The sequence below is a fragment of the Ostrea edulis genome, chromosome 9 (genome assembly GCF_947568905.1).
Source record: "Ostrea edulis chromosome 9, xbOstEdul1.1, whole genome shotgun sequence".
In the NCBI taxonomy this organism is placed as follows: Eukaryota; Metazoa; Mollusca; class Bivalvia; order Ostreida; family Ostreidae; genus Ostrea; species Ostrea edulis.
Window position 1 is genome coordinate 35577115 of NC_079172.1, and position 22117 is coordinate 35599231.

General features: G+C 35.5%; 1 protein-coding gene across 1 annotated transcript; it reads left to right on the forward strand.

The window, feature by feature from the left end:
* Positions 1-8450: 8450 nt before the first annotated feature.
* LOC130050110 (uncharacterized) lies at positions 8451-11793 on the forward strand. Its single transcript, XM_056148996.1, has 7 exons — positions 8451-9125; positions 9298-9443; positions 9621-9840; positions 9977-10170; positions 10430-10498; positions 10721-10956; positions 11101-11793. Exons 1-7 carry the CDS (start codon positions 8915-8917, stop codon positions 11519-11521), a joined length of 1497 nt encoding a protein of 498 aa, XP_056004971.1. The 5' UTR covers positions 8451-8914; the 3' UTR covers positions 11522-11793.
* The last annotated feature ends 10324 nt before the right edge of the window (positions 11794-22117 follow it).

The window sequence follows — 22117 nt, forward strand, 5'->3', positions numbered from 1 at the left end:
GTAAAAAGTTTAACATGCCAATTTTATAGAAAATTCACAATCAAAATTTCATTTGAGTGGCACATTTGTGTAATTATTACCTTTTTACACTTACATAGTATTTCTAGTCATTCATGAAATAACATAATATTTTAAAACAAACGACACGTGTAGTTACTCGCGTCAGTTTCCGTCTTTGTATATAGCCTCGGTCTCAGCAACCCGATTATGTTCGGCAATCATCGTTCCCATGTCCGTGTTTTGACACAATGGCGGTTTATACGAAACGCTCATTGTAGGTGTGCTCTCAAACAATATTCCCTTGTTTATTTTTGCAGAATTTTTCTTCAGATCTTGGGGATTGTATTAGTTATACCGGTAGGTGTTATTTGGTGAATAATTGGATAGTTGAAAAAACACCGTCAGTTACAGCTTGTATTGCTTTAAAGAAAATGGAATGAAAATATAGTACTTTACTAAAAGGATAGTTTCAAGATTTTGGTCAATTATCAAGGTCAACAGGAGCACGTGATTAACAGAGAATACGTGGTTAATCGGCGAAGTCAACAGGAAATACGTGAATAATCATCAAAGTAACCAATCATCAATGTTAATAGAAAATACATGGTCAATCATCAAAGTCAACAGAAGCACGTGACCAATCATCGAAGTCAACAGAAGCACGTGACCAATCATCAAAGTCAACAGGAGCACGTGACCAATCATCAACGTCAATAGGAAAATACGTGATCAATCATCAAAATCAACAAGAGATAGATGATTTTTCATATGTTTCTTAAAAACATCAGACCATTGTCTTTTCGATCCATTACAAGTCTATTTAAATCACTAGCTATCTAATTAATCATATTACGCCTAACGGTAATTCACGGGTGCTACCCCGGAAATTATAAAATATCTGCACGTTTTCTAAACATATAAATCATACAATGTTTGGGTGTGGGTTTTTCTAATCTCTTCCTCTGATTAAAACTTCCTCCTTCTTTTGAATTTATTACTGATGTAGACGCGGTATCAGTGGCGGATTTAAGGGGGGCCGCTGGCGCCCCCCCCCCCCCTAAAACTTTCAAATTTAAGGTAAATCGTGGTATCTTGTTTAGAAAAATGTACTAAACGATAAAAGAAGCAATGATTACTTCCACTCCCGGAGAAATAAATGACAAAATCTTTTAATTTATTGAATTACTTCATTGAGAGAACTTAATTTTTTTTTTTTTAAAACCCTTAAGATTTGCGTCATTTGATTAAAAATGATAGAAAATAGTACAAATGACTAAATAGGATACATATTTCAAGCCCTATAAAATCTGTAAAATCAAGGTGGTCCCCAGAGCCCTTGCCTCATAAAGTGGCGCCCCCGTAACCGCAATTCCCAGATCCGCCCCTGGGTATAATTTCATACCGGGTCTCCATATCCTCCCACCACCCTTCACAGACTTAGGGTAAATCTGAATGAAGAATTAGTGGGGGACTCTAGTCTCCTTTTGTAACAGAAAAGGAACCATCTACGGTGCAGTGTCTACTCTTTCATTTTTATTCTGGATCCACTCCTGCAGTGGTGGATCAACAATATCACGATCTAAACATATAAATCAAACAATATTTGTGCGTGGGGTTTCCTGTGTGTGTTTTTTTTAAAATATCACTTTTCTTTTTATTTATTTATTTTGAAAATCAAAAGTTAAATTTGAGAGAGGGGTGGGGCTCGGTAAACATGGACGTGGTAGTTTTACACAGAAGTCTTGAATGCTTTGTAGCTGAATGTCTTACGGTTGAATTAATAAACTATTTCAAGGGAAAAACCAAATACGTGTATACCTGAAACATATTTTGTTTTTATTTTCATCAGCATTTGTTTTTAAACCCCCAACTCAGCATATTTATATCAATCTGCAAGTCTTCAGAAGCTCCAATTGTCTCTGTAGGTTACAATGTATACATGTATTCCCCAAACTGGGATGGTCGACCAGCTGTATTCCGATCAATTTGATGCTGACGATGGCGAATGAGAGTCATTTATCAACAGATATGAATAATTGGAATCAATTTCAACAATCGTTTGTCTGCTGTTTACAAGACCCTGACAATGAAAACAAGGAAACTGAATAAGCCGATGACAGCAAAACAAATGGACGTTTGTCAACGTTGAAATGTTGTGCTAAAATACACGACTAATCAAAATATCCCATCAAAACAAAGGTTATGACGTATTACAAGCACCAAAACATTTCAATAAAGCCTTGCGTCCTATGAATCATGGCATTTACGAGGAAAATGAAAAACGAATTGAGGTAATGTTAATCAAGGAAAAAATTACCCCGGCTTGGAACCGTTGTTTTAAGGTAGCTCCACCATCTTGCAAAAACTGTATCAATTTCCACTCGATACAGTTTAGTTTAATCAATTACCAAAGAAAATATATGTTTCCTCCTGTTTAAGGATATAAACAGAAGTACATGTCAACATAAGAAAAATTGCACATTTTCATTAAACAGAATAATACAAATACAAAATGTACATACATATTTGTTAAAATGACCAATTTATAATGCCAACAGTTTTGGGAAAAAAACCTGCTACCTTATGAATATGTATAGAGTTATATATCATAGATATATCGAGTGCATTGTGTAATACGCACACAGTAGACAAAATGCAAGCTTATGAGTTAATGCCCTTGAGAACAATTTTTTTCAGCATCAATAATTGATTATTTATGCAAAATATAAACGTTTTCAGTATCAGTAGTTTACCTTTTTTTTAATTATCATTTTATCCAGTGAATAAAATTACTTTAAAAGATATATATATATTTCTATCATGTGCAAAGTTCAATTAAACAAAGATCTTGCAAAAGTCTACATATATGACGTCACACATGGAGCTACCGTAAAGGGACATGGACTTGATTTTGGTGGTGGTGGGGGGGGGGGGTTTAGATATTTAATCAATAATATTTGATACGTGTAAAACAGCAACAAACCAACTAACACAAAGATGTATTTTAGTCCTCTGAACTTTTTATTTTTTCAAAAAGGCACAAGCCCTGTTGAAATGCATACATGCTACATGTACGTGGCTCATTTATCAACAAAGCGCCAAAGTTGACGGCTTCAGTGGAAAAAAAAGCTTTTATAACGAATATTTTCAGTTTTCCTCTTTATGTTTGCCCCCCAACATGATTTATTATTAACCATGTCGAAATTTTGAATGCTATCGACATATTTTTTTAGGAAATCTCAAGGTGACCTCACCCCCGCACGTGGTTCCCTGCCTAAGGTTATGTACAGCCCTGTAAAATGTCTCACAAATACCATGTTCACAAACATGATTTTGGGAGCCGGCTTTTATGTAAATACAAAGGGTATCCTTTACAAAAATATTCTTAATCCACTTACTACTAGAATTTATATAAGAACTTTATTTATGTAACCAAAAAACTGTCATTTCAATCGATGAAAAATCGTGTCCATGTCTCTTTAACACCCCTCCAGAGAACATAAACTAAGTCAAATTGAAAAGTCAGAGGTTTTTTCAGAAATTTAAGGACCTGTGACGTAATCTTCGAAAATTTAAAACAAGTTCAAACGATTACAATTGTGTTGGAAGTTGTTCGTATTTTGGTCGCCGATATAGATTTATCAGAATGCGTGCGTGCGAGGTATATCATGAAAGGTGAAGATAACGAACAGTAACCAATCTCATAACTCCTATAAGCAATACAAAATAGAGAGTTGGGCAATTCTTCGTATACCCATGAGCTAGAAAATCGCATGCTTGGTTGATTGTTGGTTTCTTATGCGTCTCGTTGAGATTTTTCTCTCATATTGCTGTAGTACCACAAGTTCAGACCTATGCTCAGCGCTCAGGGCCGTATCAGTGAAAGCTGTTTAAAGCGTTCCAACGCCTACCGCGACCAATGACAATCCGTTTTTAAGGTTATATCACCCGTAATCCTCATTTCTACATACATATTACGCTAGGTGACGCTTGCGTAGCACGCCCTCTGGTGCGGGACTGGTTTTTTCCGTGTGATATTAACGGAAGGGGAAGTGTTATCTCATTCGGTGTTATACATGTACTTTCTGGGATTTTCCCCCGGAACTACGTCATATAGCACTTGATCTAAAGATTTTCCTTGTACAAGGAAAGGACATGGAGAGTACATTATGGCCCTGGACAATCATCGATTCCTTTGAATTTTAAAAATCGTTGATATCTCTTAAATTTCGTAAGAGAAAACTATCGATTTCTCTGAAATTTAAATAATCATCGATTTCTCAGAATTTTACACGATTACCGAGTTCTCTGAATTTTAAAACGACAATCAATTTCTCTGAAATTTAAACGATCATCAATTTCTCTGAAATTTAAGCGATCATTTAAAACTATCATCGATTTCTCTGAAATTCAGTTTTTCTATGTTGAGACAAAAAGCGTTTTGCTAATCAAAACAAAACAGTGGAAGGAAAAGCATTTAGAATGACGAAAATTGGCAAATTGATTGAATCTGCCGCTCATTGTATGTTGCATTGATCTCAAATACTTACCGAAACAATCAAAGTACTGAATTGCGGTAGTCGTGCGAATTCTGACATCTACCTGAAATATGGCTTTGCTTTAGCAACACAAGGTGTAATTCTAGCATTTTTACCACCATAAATATGCAATACATCACAAACTTGATAAAGAGGAGACGAAATAAATTAAAGATCTTGTATAATATTTACTACAATCTAGACATAGCACAAGAGAATAAAGCCGTTCAAGGCATCTCATTTGACCCTTTTCAGCATCAGTAGCGATAACATGAAGTAATTTCCTACTTCTGTAATCCTTGATAAAAGATTAATTTTCTAGAACCTCATCTTTCGAATTTTAGAATCCCATTTCCGAATTTTAGTTGTGCCAAATTCATGTTTAGTTTATTATTGTAGACCATCGATATATTATTGGTACATGATGCATGCATTACAACTTGCAATTTTACTAAACCGTTAAAGGTACATATACAAATATTAATGAAAAAGAAAACATTTTTACGAACAAATTTCTTTTTTCAAATATTCATGAGGGTATGAACTGTGACGCTTTACGCCTGCTTACGTCATTTAGCGCGTTCACACTTCGTGAATAGTACGCCGGCGTGAAGGGTTGCGGTTCATTCCCTCATGTATTTTTAGAAGTGAAGTTTATTTCTTACATTTACATTGTATTTCCATTTCTTTCATAGAATCCCCACCCGTTAAAATAGTAGTACTATATTTACCAAGGATCATTCGCACATCGTTCACATTTATGAGAAAATGGCAATAATTTCAAATGGTAGGCCTAAATATATCGCAGACTTAAAACTTTGGAAATGTAAATATATAGATATGTACATGTACGTTCTGTGTTATAAATGACCAGTGATCACAGTTGATAATGGATAAATATATCAATAACATGTCCCTTTTAAGACAGAAGAGAAATTTGTCGTTAAGAAAATAAAATTTTACCTTTTTTTAAATCTAGAAAAGATCTTAAACGTAAATGTTGAAATGGGAAAAAAATAGATGAATAGAAATAAGAAAACCTAGCTTTTTAAAATCAAATCAATTTCTATATTTTGGCTGCAAATGTTTTTGCAAGATATACATATTGTGATTGTACAAGACAAATATTGTGGTTGTACAAGATATACATATTGTAATTGTGCTCCTTCGATATATTGCCCCCCCCCCCCCCCCCCCCCCCGGGTATAACGTTACCCCCGCTTATTGCCTAAAAATCCTGCAGAACAGATTTCCTCCCATGTTAACACCCCCGTTATAATGCCAACCCCGAATAATGCCATATGACGCTGATTTTCACAAACAAATGGTCAAATGTTGTAGGGTTTACCCTGGATAATAATACCAATTACCTAATACACATCAGTAATCACACCTGTACTTTGATAGAGGTGCGTTGAATTGTGACAGTATGGACAAGGTATTCAGGTTAATTACCAATAATTGCTGAATTGCTAAAGATAATCTAAATGTTTATACGGAATGGAGTCCAAATAACTTTATGGTATTAAATTTCTTTTGACTGCTCAGCGTATTGTCCGAAATGGTGAATTCGTTATATTGCCACCACTCCACCCCACGATTAATTGCCCAAATTCATCTTGAACAAAAGTTGGTAATATATCGAGGGAGCACTGTACATATTGTGATTGTATAAGACATAAATATTGTGGTTGTACAAGAGATACATATTGTGATTGAAAAGATACATATCGTACGATATAAATATTGTGGTTGTACAAGATATACGTATTTTGAATAAGTTTGTTTAAAAAAAAAACAACGTTCTCCTTTTAAAATTCATCTTTTATGTGAAGTTTAAAAACCTTATACAAATGACGGCTGTTGTCTATATGGACCTAGCTCTTAACTTTTCTGACATATTTCCATTTCTCGATAAATATCTGCATTTATTATCAAATGCCCTTTGTCATTTTATGACCAGAAGCCATATACATGTATTGCTAATTCAGTATTGACTTGAGAGGACGCTATTGACCTGTGGCCATTTTTTTTTCAATACACCTTACATTGGTGGCATGTTATTAGTCAGCTGTTATGAAAAGATTGAATTAATCTTGGTACTGATTTGTTTGTCTGGCGATGGCAGAGCTGCAATATTAAACCTATTCACATGTCAGCGTCGGACTACAATCATATATAGCGTATTAATCTTACCCCAAGGTCACAGAAAACAACGATTCAATACACAGTCGTATTGACGTACTTTAATCATGAATTAATGTTATTTAAATTCAATTGTTTGAGCTGAGTATTCGACTACTTCGACTAAAGCAGAAATGAAAAAACATTGACGACACTGGCAGCCGGAGTGGCAGCTGTCCGTTCCCGCGAGTCGTGCATTACATTCTCTCCATCCATCAAACCCTGCATCTCTTAAGAGGCTCTGGTAGTATCAGCCAGTGTCATGTCGCAATGTATTTGTTCATCGTTATGAAGAGAATTCATCATTACGCATGACGATATCAGGTAAAAAGAATTATACCACTATGATTGATGACTTCAATGTTACGTCCTCATAACATGTGGTGGGTTTAGTACATTAAGTTCAATACTTTCATGGGTATCAAATTTCATGAATATCCACAAATCTTATATGTGCTACGGTTATGTTGATTTTTGAGGAGAGGTGCTCTATTTTCTCCTTCTTATATAAGGAAAAACTTTCCTTTTGTTGAATACTTCAGTGATTTCGTGAACTAACACAAACGTACATTAGCATTCAACAAAAACTGATATTGCTCGTTCCGTCATGTGTCCGCCCATGTGAGCAAGTTATTATCCGATTTTATTAAAACTCCTAGAAATACTTCAGCTGATAAAAATATACGCTAATCTCTATTTTCACGTTTAATGGTAGAAAGTCAGGGTCTTAGGCAAGTAATTTCGGAATGCCCACGTTGAGAGATGACGTCACGCTCTGCGAATCATCCATTGTGGGTCTAACTTTAGTAGATAGCATTCAAGAGATCTCACATATACTTAGAATATACAATATATAATGTTAGAAATATCTCGTATATACTGAGACTACACAATATATAATGTCAGAGATCTCACATATACTGAGAATATAGAATATATAATGTCAGTGATCTCTCATACTGAGAATATATAATGTCAGAGATCTCTCATATGCTGAGAATATACAATATATAATGTTAGAAATATCTCATATATACTGAGACTACACAATATATAATGTCAGAGATCTCACATATACTGAGAATATATAATGTCAGAGATCTCTCATATGCTGAGAATATACAATATATAATGTTAGAAATATCTCATATATACTGAGACTATACAATATATAAAGTCAGAGATCTCTCATATGCTGAGAATATACAATATATAATGTCAGAGAGATCTCATATACTGAGAATATATAATGTCCGAGATCTTTCATATACTGAGAATATACAATATATAATATAGGGTTATTGAACTTATATTGGTGAATATTGGCACGAGTTGGCTGTAAAAATACACGAGCTTGCGAGTGCAATTTGACAGCCAACGAGTGCCAATATTCACCTATATAAGTTCAATAACCCTTTTATTATATAGCTAAAGTATTTTAGCTATATAACAGTATGCATTTCTTAACTGTTCAATATTCAACCCGTCATTAATTCATGAAGAAAACTGATTTTGTAAATGGGGACATCATAATTTATGTACAGTAAAACATTTTGCTTAAGTAAATATCAAATACCGGCTCTGTCAGATTCGGAGGACCTTCGTTTGACATTTTGGCTTGTTTACGTCGTTACGGTAACGTCAACATTGAACGCTCATACTCGGAATGTTTCGGGCGTATTCGCCGACGACCGTTACCGGTTCTAAAAATTATGTAGTTATGGGGGATACGTTAAAACGCTTTGTTTCACTTAGACGCTTGTAAACACTGAAATGGAAAGAGAAACTTACGTAAAGTTTTCCGTCTCTCGACTCAAAGACGAGTTAAAGAAAAAAGGAGCCACCACGAGAGGCAGAAAAGCCGACCTTATAGACAGGTTTGTATTTTCATACCTCATAACCGTTATTTTCGTTTGTAATATTTCAACAAATTCGTAGCTCTGCACCCATGCAGACGACGGAGGATGTTTACGCCGGCATGATTATGCCTAGAGATTGTTTTGATGCTCAGTGCGACAATTCTTTTATCAAAATGCCTCAAAATTCAATAAATTAATGTGATATAAGTTATATTTATGTCATCAATTATACGTAATAATTATAGTACTATACGGACTGTTGTTATTGTAATACATGATACAATGGCATTCACTGACATGTACTAGTACGTCTTGGTACCTAATATTTTTTTTATGGGAAGTGGACATTGTACAGTACTTTATTGTAGGCTTAAGGCATATGATAGAAATAAAGATTTCAAGAATGACCCAATTCAAATACCTGAGCCTTTGGAAGTTGATTGGCCAACGAGGGGATTTCAACAGCTCCAGGAATCACATAAAGAAGAAATCCCAGAGATATGCATTGAGCAGATAGACATGTATTTTGTACATAGATTAGCAGGTTTGTTCATATAATTTACTCATATGATTAAGAACAACATTTTTGTAAAACATACATCTAACATTAGGAGTCATTTAATGAATGTGCAATATCTTATAGAATAATTTATATATATAATTATGTGTTTATGAGTAAATAAATTATAAAATCATGAGCTTGTACTTATGTGTAGGTGACAGACAAAGCACTGGTGATGTCAAGGCTATCGAGAAAGGAAGGCTACTTGTTGAAAGTGATAGAGTCTTGGCTGTGTCATATTTAAAGGAAGATGATTCCCTGTTCTTTACAGGCATTGTTGGCGCAGCCATGAAAACAAAGGCAAGTATTACATTTAATTTGTGGATATAATATACATTGTAGTACTAATTGTACATGTACCATGTATGTTATCAGTTATTTTCTCTTATTTTATTACTTTGTACTGAGATATTTCTGTAAAAATAACTTTAAAAAGATTATATTACCCAGAATACATGTATGTATTTCAAATTAAAGGTAACATACAACTTCAAATTAAAATTTGACAAAAACTCGGGAGACATCTTGAACAGCCATTGTGAGTGTCCTGCAGGACGAGGTCCCCATGGAACTTGCAAGCATCTTGCTGCTGTTGCCTTAGTTTTACTCTCTTGTTCTGAAGGAAAAGGTTTGAGGATTCAGAGATCATGCACAGAAAACCTGCAGACATTTCATAAACCCAAACATTCATACTCAGGTAAAAATACATGAATATTATGTGATGTTCCATGATGAACAGAAGCAATAGTTTTATGACCATATATTGAATCAAGTACAATAATTTATTTCCAGTGTTTTTTCCACATGTTTAACATATTCAAATTTTGATATAGGTTCACCAGTCAAAGCTGAAGATCTGCCCAGGAAGCGGAATCTGACTGATGATTTTTTAAATGATCCCCGCCCTGAACATCTAAAAGGTGTGGCTGGTTACCCGGATAGGGTTCGCAATATGGTCTTAAACCATTGTGCAGAGACCTCAGACAATCTGACATACAGATATCTCATCGAGAAAGCAAATATTCAGGTAAACATAAGCATGAAAATGCATTACTCACACAAGCAAGAATCTCACTTAATGTCCCTGTACATCGCTAATTATAAGCAGCGTCAAGTCAAAACTATCTCGCTAGTGAACTTATAGCAAGCTATATTAGTAATGCATATAAAATGTTGATTTTAAAATTATAAGTCTGTTAATCTAAAGCAGTAAGTAGTGATGGGTAAAACTGCACATATAAAATAAAGTGTTTAATAACAAACTGTAACACCTTTTGTTTCACTAGGCAGCAGTATTGGACCATGATTATTTGGAAAGACCCTTCACAGAGTATTGGGTTCAACGAGCTGTTGAGGTAGGTCTTTTGTTAATTGGCTCAAACTGCATTTCAACAAAATTAAATTTTATGACATTTGTGCAAATGTTGTATATGTGTTAAAATAAGATATAATGTGCAATGTAAATTGATTGCAAGGATTTTTTTCTCATGTTCATATGTATTACTAATACCATGCAATTTTATACTACAAAACACAGTACAAGATATATGGTTTTTGTTATATACAATTTCTTAAAGGTTACAGCAGATAAAGTAGTTGCCATTGAGGAGCAGACACGTGGACAAGCCAGCTCAAATAATTGGTTCAAGGAGAGATCATGGCGGATCACAGCCTCAAGATTTGGAGATATCTGTTTAGCTACAGACAGGCGTAATAGGCAGAAACTCTGCGAGTCTCTTTACCAGCCTTCTGCTGCTGTATTTCGCAGTGAAGCTCTAGTCCATGGACGTACCTACGAGACACGTGCTATTAGGTATGTTTTAGTGGGAGCTAGTCAGACAATCACATGTACAGCAGAGACCTAGTTTGTAAACGCTCTACATAAGCATTGGTCAAATCAGTAAATTATTATTTACATATATTATATGCCTTTTCTTATTTTTATCTCTCATTACAGATCCTTTGAAAGAGAGACTGGCCAAGGTGTTCAAAGATGTGGTTTCTTTGTTGATATGGATCGACCTTACTTGGGGGCATCACCGGATGGACTCGTTGGCACTGATGCACTAATTGAAGTCAAATGTCCCTTTGCTGGTCGCTTTGAGAAGATTCAGCCTGGAAAGTACTTCCCATATCTAACAATGGACTCTGTAACTGGTGAAATGAAATTGAAACCCACCTCTAAATATTTTTTCCAAATACAAGGCCAAATGCTTATTGCCAAAAAACAAATTTGCTATTTTGTTGTATACACTTTCAAAGATTTGTTCATCCAGAAAGTACATATTGATGTAGAATGTTGCCAGAATTCTCTTCTTCCAAAGCTTGATGTATTCTATGATAAATTTTTCATGCCATACTTGTTATCCTTGCTGTAAAGTGGAAGCATATATGCAAACTTGTGTAAAAGTTTCTTCCAAATGATTTATCGAGACAGTTCATTTTTTTTATACAGAATCTTTTTTGTATTCATGATTTGATTAGAGTCTGCAAATGATTCTTCATGTTTTTTTGCCTAAGTTTCTGCCCAGAATGCCAATCAATTTCAGATGAAATACATTGCATATCCATGATATGAAATTTTCTGTATTGACAATATACATGTAACAATGCATAGATGTTGGTTATATAAAGTGTTAAACTTTTTAAATTGATTTTTTTAAAAAGATATTGTACTTTGACCCTTTCAAGGTAAATAGCTTTTACACTTAAAAGTTGATATGTCTACCAAGATCCTTGTATGATGTATCCCTTTGAATATTGACAGCACATGTTGCATAAAGGATACAAAAAATGTACGATACATTTAAAACTTGTAAGCAGAAATATGAACACAACTCTCAAGGGATTCACTGTATGTGCAGGGCATACATTTATTAAACTTAGACATGTATGCATGTACATTTTGATATACTACTGGCACATGTTTAAGCACTTTTATCAACAATGCAATTCCTAAATTTGACAACATAAAACAAATGTACACAATTCTGGAAGCTAGGGGGATTTTTGACATTGGTAGCTCATGTTTCAAAATTTTGAACCTCTTTGCAAGCCCAATCACCCTCTCTACATGAATACGTTTTGAGGCAACTCGCCTATCTCTAACTATTTCTTCGGGGTCAAGTTGGCTTTTGCCCTTGAGAAACGTAGGTATATTAATAAAAACATTCTGATTCGCAAATAAATCTTGAACAAGAATTCCCCGATCTGCCATAATGCTGTCACCAGCATCAAATTTGCCTACATCTAGCAGAGTAGAGTGTTCAATGATTTGTCTGTCAGACACAGAACCCCCATAAGTAGAGGATACATAAGATACTGCTCCATTTGGAGTTACACCTACCATGGTTTTCAACGTGTTTTTGTGTTTATAAGAAGACCATGTTTTGGATTGTGCCTCAACATTTGATGGTTTGTGAATTGGTTGCTCGGTTGCATCTAATATTACGCGTGTATTGGGAAACTTTTTAGCAAAATCTGTTGGCATATGTTCTTTAATGATGTCTTTAGAAGGCCAGAATTGTTCCTCTAACTCTTTTAATTGAAAATACAAAAAGTTAATCCAAGTTGTTACAATTTTAGAAACAGTAGATTCACAGACTTTAAAGAGCATAGCAAGTTCCACATCTTCTTTTGCTTGTCTGAGTTTCATCAGAGTTAAAAACAACTGATCTTGTGGACTTAATAAGCCACATTTGTAATTCAAGTCAAAAGCTGCTGGCCCAAGAATATTAAAGAGAAGCATGAAATGATCATAGCCATTCAAACCAGTGTAATAAGAAAGCATCTTAGTGTCCAGTTTCATACCTTCAATTGAAAATCTACCTAAGGTAGGTATGTCACACTGGATTTCTTTCTCAGCTGTTGAACACATTTCTTCTGGCATGGATGTGGACATACTTGTAGATGACTGATCTACGACAACTTCATGATGTACAATCAATTCATCCATATATATGGGCAGGTCTTCAATCATTGGAGTACATGTATCTTGAGTAGACTCTCGAAGCCTCTTTCGCTTAGCTCTGTCAGATTCCTGGGTAGTACTGGTATTCTTGAAGTCAAAAACAGAGGGCGCAGCTCCATACTTAAGTCGTCTTCGTTCACCTGTCACAAAATGAATATGTTACAGGAATGTTGGTTGTAAGTTATACTTTATATTTAAAAGCTTTAAGATTCGCTAATTATAAACTAGATTTGTTATAATTGATTTACATAAATAGTCATGTAGCAAATTCAACCTTGCATTTTTAGCAGTCACTTCTACTGTAAAAAATATTAGGGGGGGGGGGGTCACCAAATATATGAAAATAACACCAGAAAATGGTGATTGTTAATGTGGAGACCCAATCTAATTAAAATTAGATCTTCCATCCGCTCCCCAGTTTGGGGAGCGGATGGAAGATCTAATTTTAATTACATTGTGTGGAGACCAGGACTCAGCTGGTTATATGTGTGTTAGCTGCAAAAATGTAGCCCTCTCTGATTTTTTTTTTTTTTTTTTTTTTTTTTTTTTTTTTTTTTTTTTAGGGAGAGGGCTACAACTCCTTAGGATCTCCGTAATGGTGCAAATGCGGGAGTGATTCACTCCCGCAACATTTGCGCTCATTCTAAACATTTCCTGACTTTCTTTACGTAAATAAAATGATATTCTATGTTTCTTAGTCAATATATAAATTTACAACCTACAACTTTAGATTTGTGAGGCTCTATTCTACCGTTTTCAACAATTTCGATAAATCCCAGTTTCTCGATTCATATTTGTGCGCCATGTTTGATGTACTGAAGTTTCAACTTCCGGTTGTCAAGTCATTTGCATATGCCATATAAGGTGGTATTTACATCAATGGACAAGTATGGAGGCGAAAGCTATTTCGTCGGTATTGAGAAGGTTTGAATTTAATATCAAGTTAAAAACCGAACAGCAGAGTGTAAATTCTTTCTGCAACAATATGATTTTCCTTCCTTTGTCGAAGTGGCTCGAATAACTACATTTTCGCGCTGATTGTCAATGTTTAGGCTTTTCATTAGATCCACCTACGAGATCTCGCGATAACAAGCATGGCGGAGCAGACGAAGAATTTTGCATGCTGTACATTATATTTAATGAAAAACACCTTTATTAGACATGCCCGAGCACAAAGTTGGTACTCCTTTTGGTATAAACAACATTTGGGACTAATGCACAGAGTTTATTATCGGTTATTCATAAAATTATTTTGCACCATTACGGAGATCCTATGGAATTGTAGCCCTATCCCGAAAATGTCAGAATAAAAAAAAATTGGATTGGGCTACATTATTGCAGCTAAGTGGTCGTCAGCGGGGGTTCTGTGTCAGCTGATTTACTCCTAGGTAAATTAACATAAACTTTTATAAACATCCGCCATTAAATAATCCATGTAACTTTTCTGAATTAATCTAATTTTGATAATTGATATGTAAATAAATGCAATGATATTGTATTCAAATCAATTTGAATACAAGATTTCGATCAAATTGATACTGATAGACATAGAAAAATAAAAGATAAGGTTGAAAATTGTCGTTTGTTGTGCAGCGTCACCTATAAACATTGATAGGGAAACGAACGACAACTGCACACAAGCCCTATTGACACCGTGGCGCGAAATATCGAATATGGTGCGAAACCTCAGAAAATTTACAAGAAATAACTCTACAACATTGTGTATGTGTATATATTTGGGTTTTTTTTAATGTGATATAAAAAATGCTTACATGTTACATGTAGATTGAATTAAAACACGTCATTCCCAGTCAACAACTTTCGATTGGGATCGGAATACGAAATAAAATTTCTTATATCCGGTGGCAAAGTGAAACTGCTTCATGCTTCAAGTTATTGAATTACGTAGTAATTGCACGTTACACATTAGAGAACTGTTCCTTTTAATAAAGAAAGTCACAAAATAGATACAAAATGAGTGTACCTTATTCATTACCGTTAACGAGCTTTCGTCGACTATAATCTCGAAATGGCGTGTTTCGCTGCGCTTGATGACGGTAAGGTCCACATTTTCTACGTGAGTAGTGTGATATTTGTTTATGAATTTTTTGCGCATACATGGTATGTCTCGGCTAGGAATAATGGAAACTTTCTCACCTATGTATGTAAAGACATATTAATCTCTATTTTTAAAAATGTAGAACACTTTTATCAAATGACAATGTTTGAAAACGCTTAGAGCCCCGATGTCAGAATTTCCTTTTCCAAGACATCAATATGTCAAATTCATTATCCTTTTTGAATAGTATGTACCATATTTTGTACCAGTTATCCATTTTGAACCCTATTACAATGGGATTTTGCTGCACTCTGTAATGTTTGAGTGGATGTCATGAGTGTGTGTCAAACAGAAATTTTAAGAGCATGGGATAAGGTGCTGCCATGTATTACTTCACTATCAAAGTTTAACCCAGTTGCCACAATGTTGAATTTATGCTGCAAAAAGGATTGGAAATTGCTCTGGCCAAAACACATTGTTTATTTGTCTACAGATGAAAGAGACATGAGGATTCTCCCTCACAAACTGAAAAAAAAATAGTTATGGATCTTGTACATGTATAGTTTATTAATCACTATAGATTTCCAGCATCACAAGTCTGATTCCACTATATGCTTTCCATACTGTCAGGTTCATTCACCCCCTGTTTGAGCCACAGTATAATATCCCAAATACCTTGGCAACAAATAACATTATTTGACTAGTGTTTCATTTTTAGCGGAGTTGCGATGAAGTCGAACTCGGCTTATGATCTGATGAAGTGCCTTTGGGCGGGCAGGCGGGCACGCATCAACATTTCATTTCCGCACCATAGCTCTTGAGCAAATTATAGGATCTCATTCAAACTTAGATGGATTGTCACCCTCAGTAAGATGAGGAAGCATATCGATTCTGGGATCACTAGGTCAAAGGTCAAGATCACTGGCTATAAATAGACTGAAATTTGGAGAAAATTTTGTTTTCCGCACCATAGCTCTTGAACGAATTATAGGATCTCAATCAAACTTAGATCGATTAAGTAAGACAAGAAGCCTATCGATTCCGGGGTCACAAGGTCAAAGTCACAGTGGCTATAAATAGACTGAAATTTGGAGAAAATTTTGTTTTCTGCGCTATAATTTTTTAACAAATTATAGGATCTCAATTAAACTTAGATGGATTATCGCCCTTGATGAGACAAAGAAGCCTATTGATTTTGGTCAAGGGTTAAAGGTCAAGGTCACAAAGGATTTAAGTCGGCTGAAATTTATGTACGCAAAATTTTGCTCCCTGCTTGATAATTCTTGAAAACTTTTCTGCCGGTTCCCTCTATGCCCATTCCTTGCGCAACTTGGCTTGTGCATTTGCGATGCCCGACAATTTTTAATTTTTTTTGCATTTCATTTATTTTGAGTTATTATACAATTATTTACCATTCCATTGATCCTCTACAGGACTGTAGTATACTCAGGTGACAGTTTAGCATATTGGACTACCTTTTCAAGTAATGAATCCTTAGAATTAGCTATAACTAGGATTAAACTTGAATGTATATATACAGGGGGAAAACTTCTTCATAACTGCAAGGCATTGATAACCATATTGATTTGAAAGTTTGGGCCATAATATGTGGTCACATTTTTCATGAGAATATAAAGGGGTGAAATTCTAGAAAACAACAACACGACTTCAGTTACTCGAGGAGCGTTGTGGCCCATGGGCCTTCCATTATCCATGTTTGCTGTTGTAACGCTTTGAAAAACAACAACAGTTGATTTGTATCTAAAATCATGATAATATTCAGTCATTTATCCCCCTACCCTTCCAGTACTATCTTTTCTAACTGAATTTCCACAATGTTCAACTCCCACGAGTACTTTAAGTACTTTGATTATCTTTTTTCGTTTGTTTACAAACTCATATCGTCTGCTTCCAAGCGGAAAAAGTCCGAGGTACTCCGAATGAAAACTACAGAGGTGTTCCAGAAACGTACGATAAAGGGTGAAATAAAGGGTGCTGATACAGGGTGTGTGGTAAAGGGCGCGTGCCTGTGTTCATATCAGAGATGCAGAAATCCTGTATAATATAACAAATATATAATAAAAGAATACATCACCTGTATACAAGAACACATCACCTGTATACAACAACACATCACCTGTATACACAAACACATCACCTGTATACACAAACACATCACCTGTATACACAAACACATCACCTGTATACACAAACACATCACCTGTATACAACAACACATCACCTGTATACAACAACACATCACCTGTATACACAAACACATCACCTGTATACACAAACACATCACCTGTATACACAAACACATCACCCGTATACACAAACAGATCACCTGTATACAACACCACATCACCTGTATACAACAACACATCACCTGTATACACAAACACATCACCTGTATACAACAACACATCACCTGTATACACAAACACATCACCTGTATACACAAACACATCACCTGTATACAACAACACATCACCTGTATACACAAACACATCACCTGTATACACAAACACATCACCTGTATACAACAACACATCACCTATATACACAAACACATCACCCGTATACACAAACACATCACCTGTATACACAAACACATCACCTGTATACACAAACACATCACCTGTATACAACAACACATCACCCGTATACACAAACACATCACCTGTATACACAAACACATCACCTGTATACACAAACACATCACCTGTATACAACAACACATCACCTGTATACACAAACACATCACCTGTATACAACAACACATCACCTGTATACACAAACACATCACCTGTATACACAAACACATCACCTGTATACACAAACACATCACCTGTATACACAAACACATCACCTGTATACACAAACACATCACCTGTATACACCAACACATCACCTGTATACAACAACACATCACCTGTATACAACAACACATCACCTGTATACAGAAACACATCACCTGTATACACAAACACATCACCTGTATACACAAACACATCACCTGTATACAACAACAAATCACCTGTATACACAAACACATCACCTGTATACAACAACACATCACCTGTATACACAAACACATCACCTGTATACACAAACACATCACCTGTATACACAAACACATCACCTGTATACAACAACACATCACCTGTATACACAAACACATCACCTGTATACAACAACACATCACCTGTATACACAAACACATCACCTGTATACACAAACACATCACCTGTATACACAAACACATCACCTGTATTCACCTGTATACACAAACACATCACCTGTATACACAAACACATCACCTGTATACACAAACACATCACCTGTATACAACAACACATCACCTGTATACACAAACACATCACCTGTATACACAAACACATCACCTGTATACACAAACACATCACCTATATACACAAACACATCACCTGTATACACAAACACATCACCTGTATACAACAACACATCACCTGTATACACAAACATCACCTGTATACACAAACACATCACCTGTATACACAAACACATCACCTGTATACAACAACACATCACCTGTATACAACAACACATCACCTGTATACACGAACACATCACCTGTATACACAAACACATCACCTGTATACACAAACACATAACCTGTATACAACAACACATCACCTGTATACAACAACACATCACCTGTATACACAAACACATCACCTGTATACAACAACACATCACCTGTATACACAAACACATCACCTGTATACACAAACACATCACCTGTATACACAAACACATCACCTGTATACAACAACACATCACCTGTATACACAAACACATCACCTGTATACAACAACACATCACCTGTATACAACAACACATCACCTGTATACACAAACACATCACCTGTATACACAAACACATCACCTGTATACAACAACACATCACCTGTATACACAAACACATCACCTGTATACACAAACACATCACCTGTATACACAAACACATCACCTGTATACCCAAACACATCACCTGTATACAACAACACATCACCTGTATACAACAACACATCACCTGTATACAACAACACATCACCTGTATACACAAACACATCACCTGTATACAACAACACATCACCTGTATACAACAACACATCACCTATATACACAAACACATCACCTGTATACACAAACACATCACCTATATACACAAACACATCACCTGTATACACAAACACATCACCTGTATACACAAACACATCACCTATATACACAAACACATCACCTGTATACAACAACACATCACCTATATACACAAACACATCACCTGTATACACAAACACATCACCTGTATACAACAACACATCACCTGTATACACAAACACATCACCCGTATACACAAACAGATCACCTGTATACAACAACACATCACCTGTATACAACAACACATCACCTGTATACACAAACACATCACCCGTATACACAAACAGATCACCTGTATACAACAACACATCACCTGTATACAACAACACATCACCTATATACACAAACACATCACCTGTATACACAAACACATCACCTGTATACAACAACACATCACCTGTATACACAAACACATCACCTGTGTATACAACAACACATCACCTGTATACACAAACACATCACCTGTATACAACAACACATCACCTGTATACACAAACACATCACCTGTATACACAAACACATCACCTGTATACACAAACACATCACCTGTATACACAAACACATTACCTGTATACACAAACACATCACCTGTATACACAAACACATCACCTGTATACAACAACACATCACCTGTATACACAAACACATCACCTGTATACAACAACACATCACCTGTATACACAAACACATCACCTGTATACACAAACACATCACCTGTATACAACAACACATCACCTGTATACAACAACACATCACCTGTATACACAAACACATCACCTGTATACACAAACACATCACCTGTATACAACAACACATCACCTGTATACACAAACACATCACCTATATACAACAATACATCCCCTGTATACAACAACACATCACCTGTATACAACAACACATCACCTATATACACAAACACATCACCTGTATACACAAACAGATCACCTGTATACAACAACACATCACCTGTATACAACAACACATCACCTATATACACAAACACATCACCTGTATACACAAACACATCACCTGTATACACAAACACCTCACCTGTATACAACAATACATCCCCTGTATACAACAACACATCACCTGTATACAACAACACATCACCTGTATACACAAACACATCACCTGTATACACAAACACATCACCTGTATACAACAACACATCAAAGTCAGGTTATTGCATGCCAATGAAAAATCATACTTCCCTTTTATTTCAATACTTTTATTTCTTTATTGCATACTTTTAATGAAGGATGACCTTAAATTAGATGTAATCCATACACACTGCTGTTGGTACACAAAACATGCACTGAGCAGGTGCCCTTTCTCGCTTTGATTTTCTCTCATTTTGGCTAAATCCGCACCATCCAAACCCCATCAGAGTACCGTGCAAGGGAATTTCGACACTGTGCACAATCAAGAACTTTATCCTTCTTGAAAACATATCTTTCACCTTTCATCTGGGACCATCCATCTTCACTATCAGGTAAAAAAAACCTCACACTGACAATGTGTGTTTGTTTCGTATATACACCTATCTACATGTGAATGCCAGGGATCATGATGACACCTACAGGTCACATATCAGTTTTTCATCAGGCATTCGGCTACACCTGACATGTATCCTAAAAATTATTCTGCATTTATACTCATTAAATATCATTTCAAATATGGGTTACATGTGTATTTCTATTTTTAAAGAATCTTTTGGTTTGAAACTATCCTCTGATACCTCATGAGACAATTTCCCCAAGATTGATAATACCATTTCTATTTATTGCTGAATGCATTAATTAGATGCAGAAATACATATCAATGTAAATATCGACCTACCCCCTCCCATCTCCCTTCTTGGTCAGCGCATTTACGTGAGTGATGGCGCCGATTCCCAGAATGGTTTGTCGACAGGGGCATGTTCTGATAATACAGTTTTAATGGCGTACAACAACCGAGTTTGCAACTCCTTAATTAGAACGTGCCTTTTCGATGCTAATCCGTGAGGCCTGACTTGGCAAATAAATCATCGGTGTGAAAATAATTGTATTATCCGAAGAACACCTCCGGAGAACGATATAATACTCATCTAGAGTCATCTCTCCATGGGGAGGGTGTTTTATTCCATACAAGAACTTTATCTCTTGGAAAGTGATTGCTCAATTTATAAACTAGCAAAATTATGTGGAACACAAAATGAATGACATAGGAATTAGCTGTAGATGAAACTTATTAGGCTATCCCTGCGATTCCCTGAAGTGCGGTTCTTGTGCTCAGTAAATTATATAAGCTCACAAAGTGAACGACATTGGAATTAGCAGTAGCTGAAAGTTTTAGGGCTATTCCTTCGATTCCCAGTAGCGTGGTTGTTATGGTCGGATATTGATGACGTACACGGATCTTAATTTTTTTTTAGAAATAAGTTTATAAGAATTTCACTTTAATATTATAGATAAATTCTGTACACGTATCACTGTTTAATTTCAAATGAAAAAAAAATATTTTAATGATATTGTATTACGTACTTAAAAGCGATAAGTGAATTGTTGTTAGGCCAGTTAGTATAAATTCTACGTTTTACAGGCTGTAAGACAAACAAGAAAAATTCGGATTATGTTTTCTTTCCTATACATGTAGCTACACCAAAGGATGTAAAACATAAAATAAAATTTACATATACGCGAATAAAATGTCTACCTATAATTGTATCCAACAACAACAAAGAATGCTTTAGTTA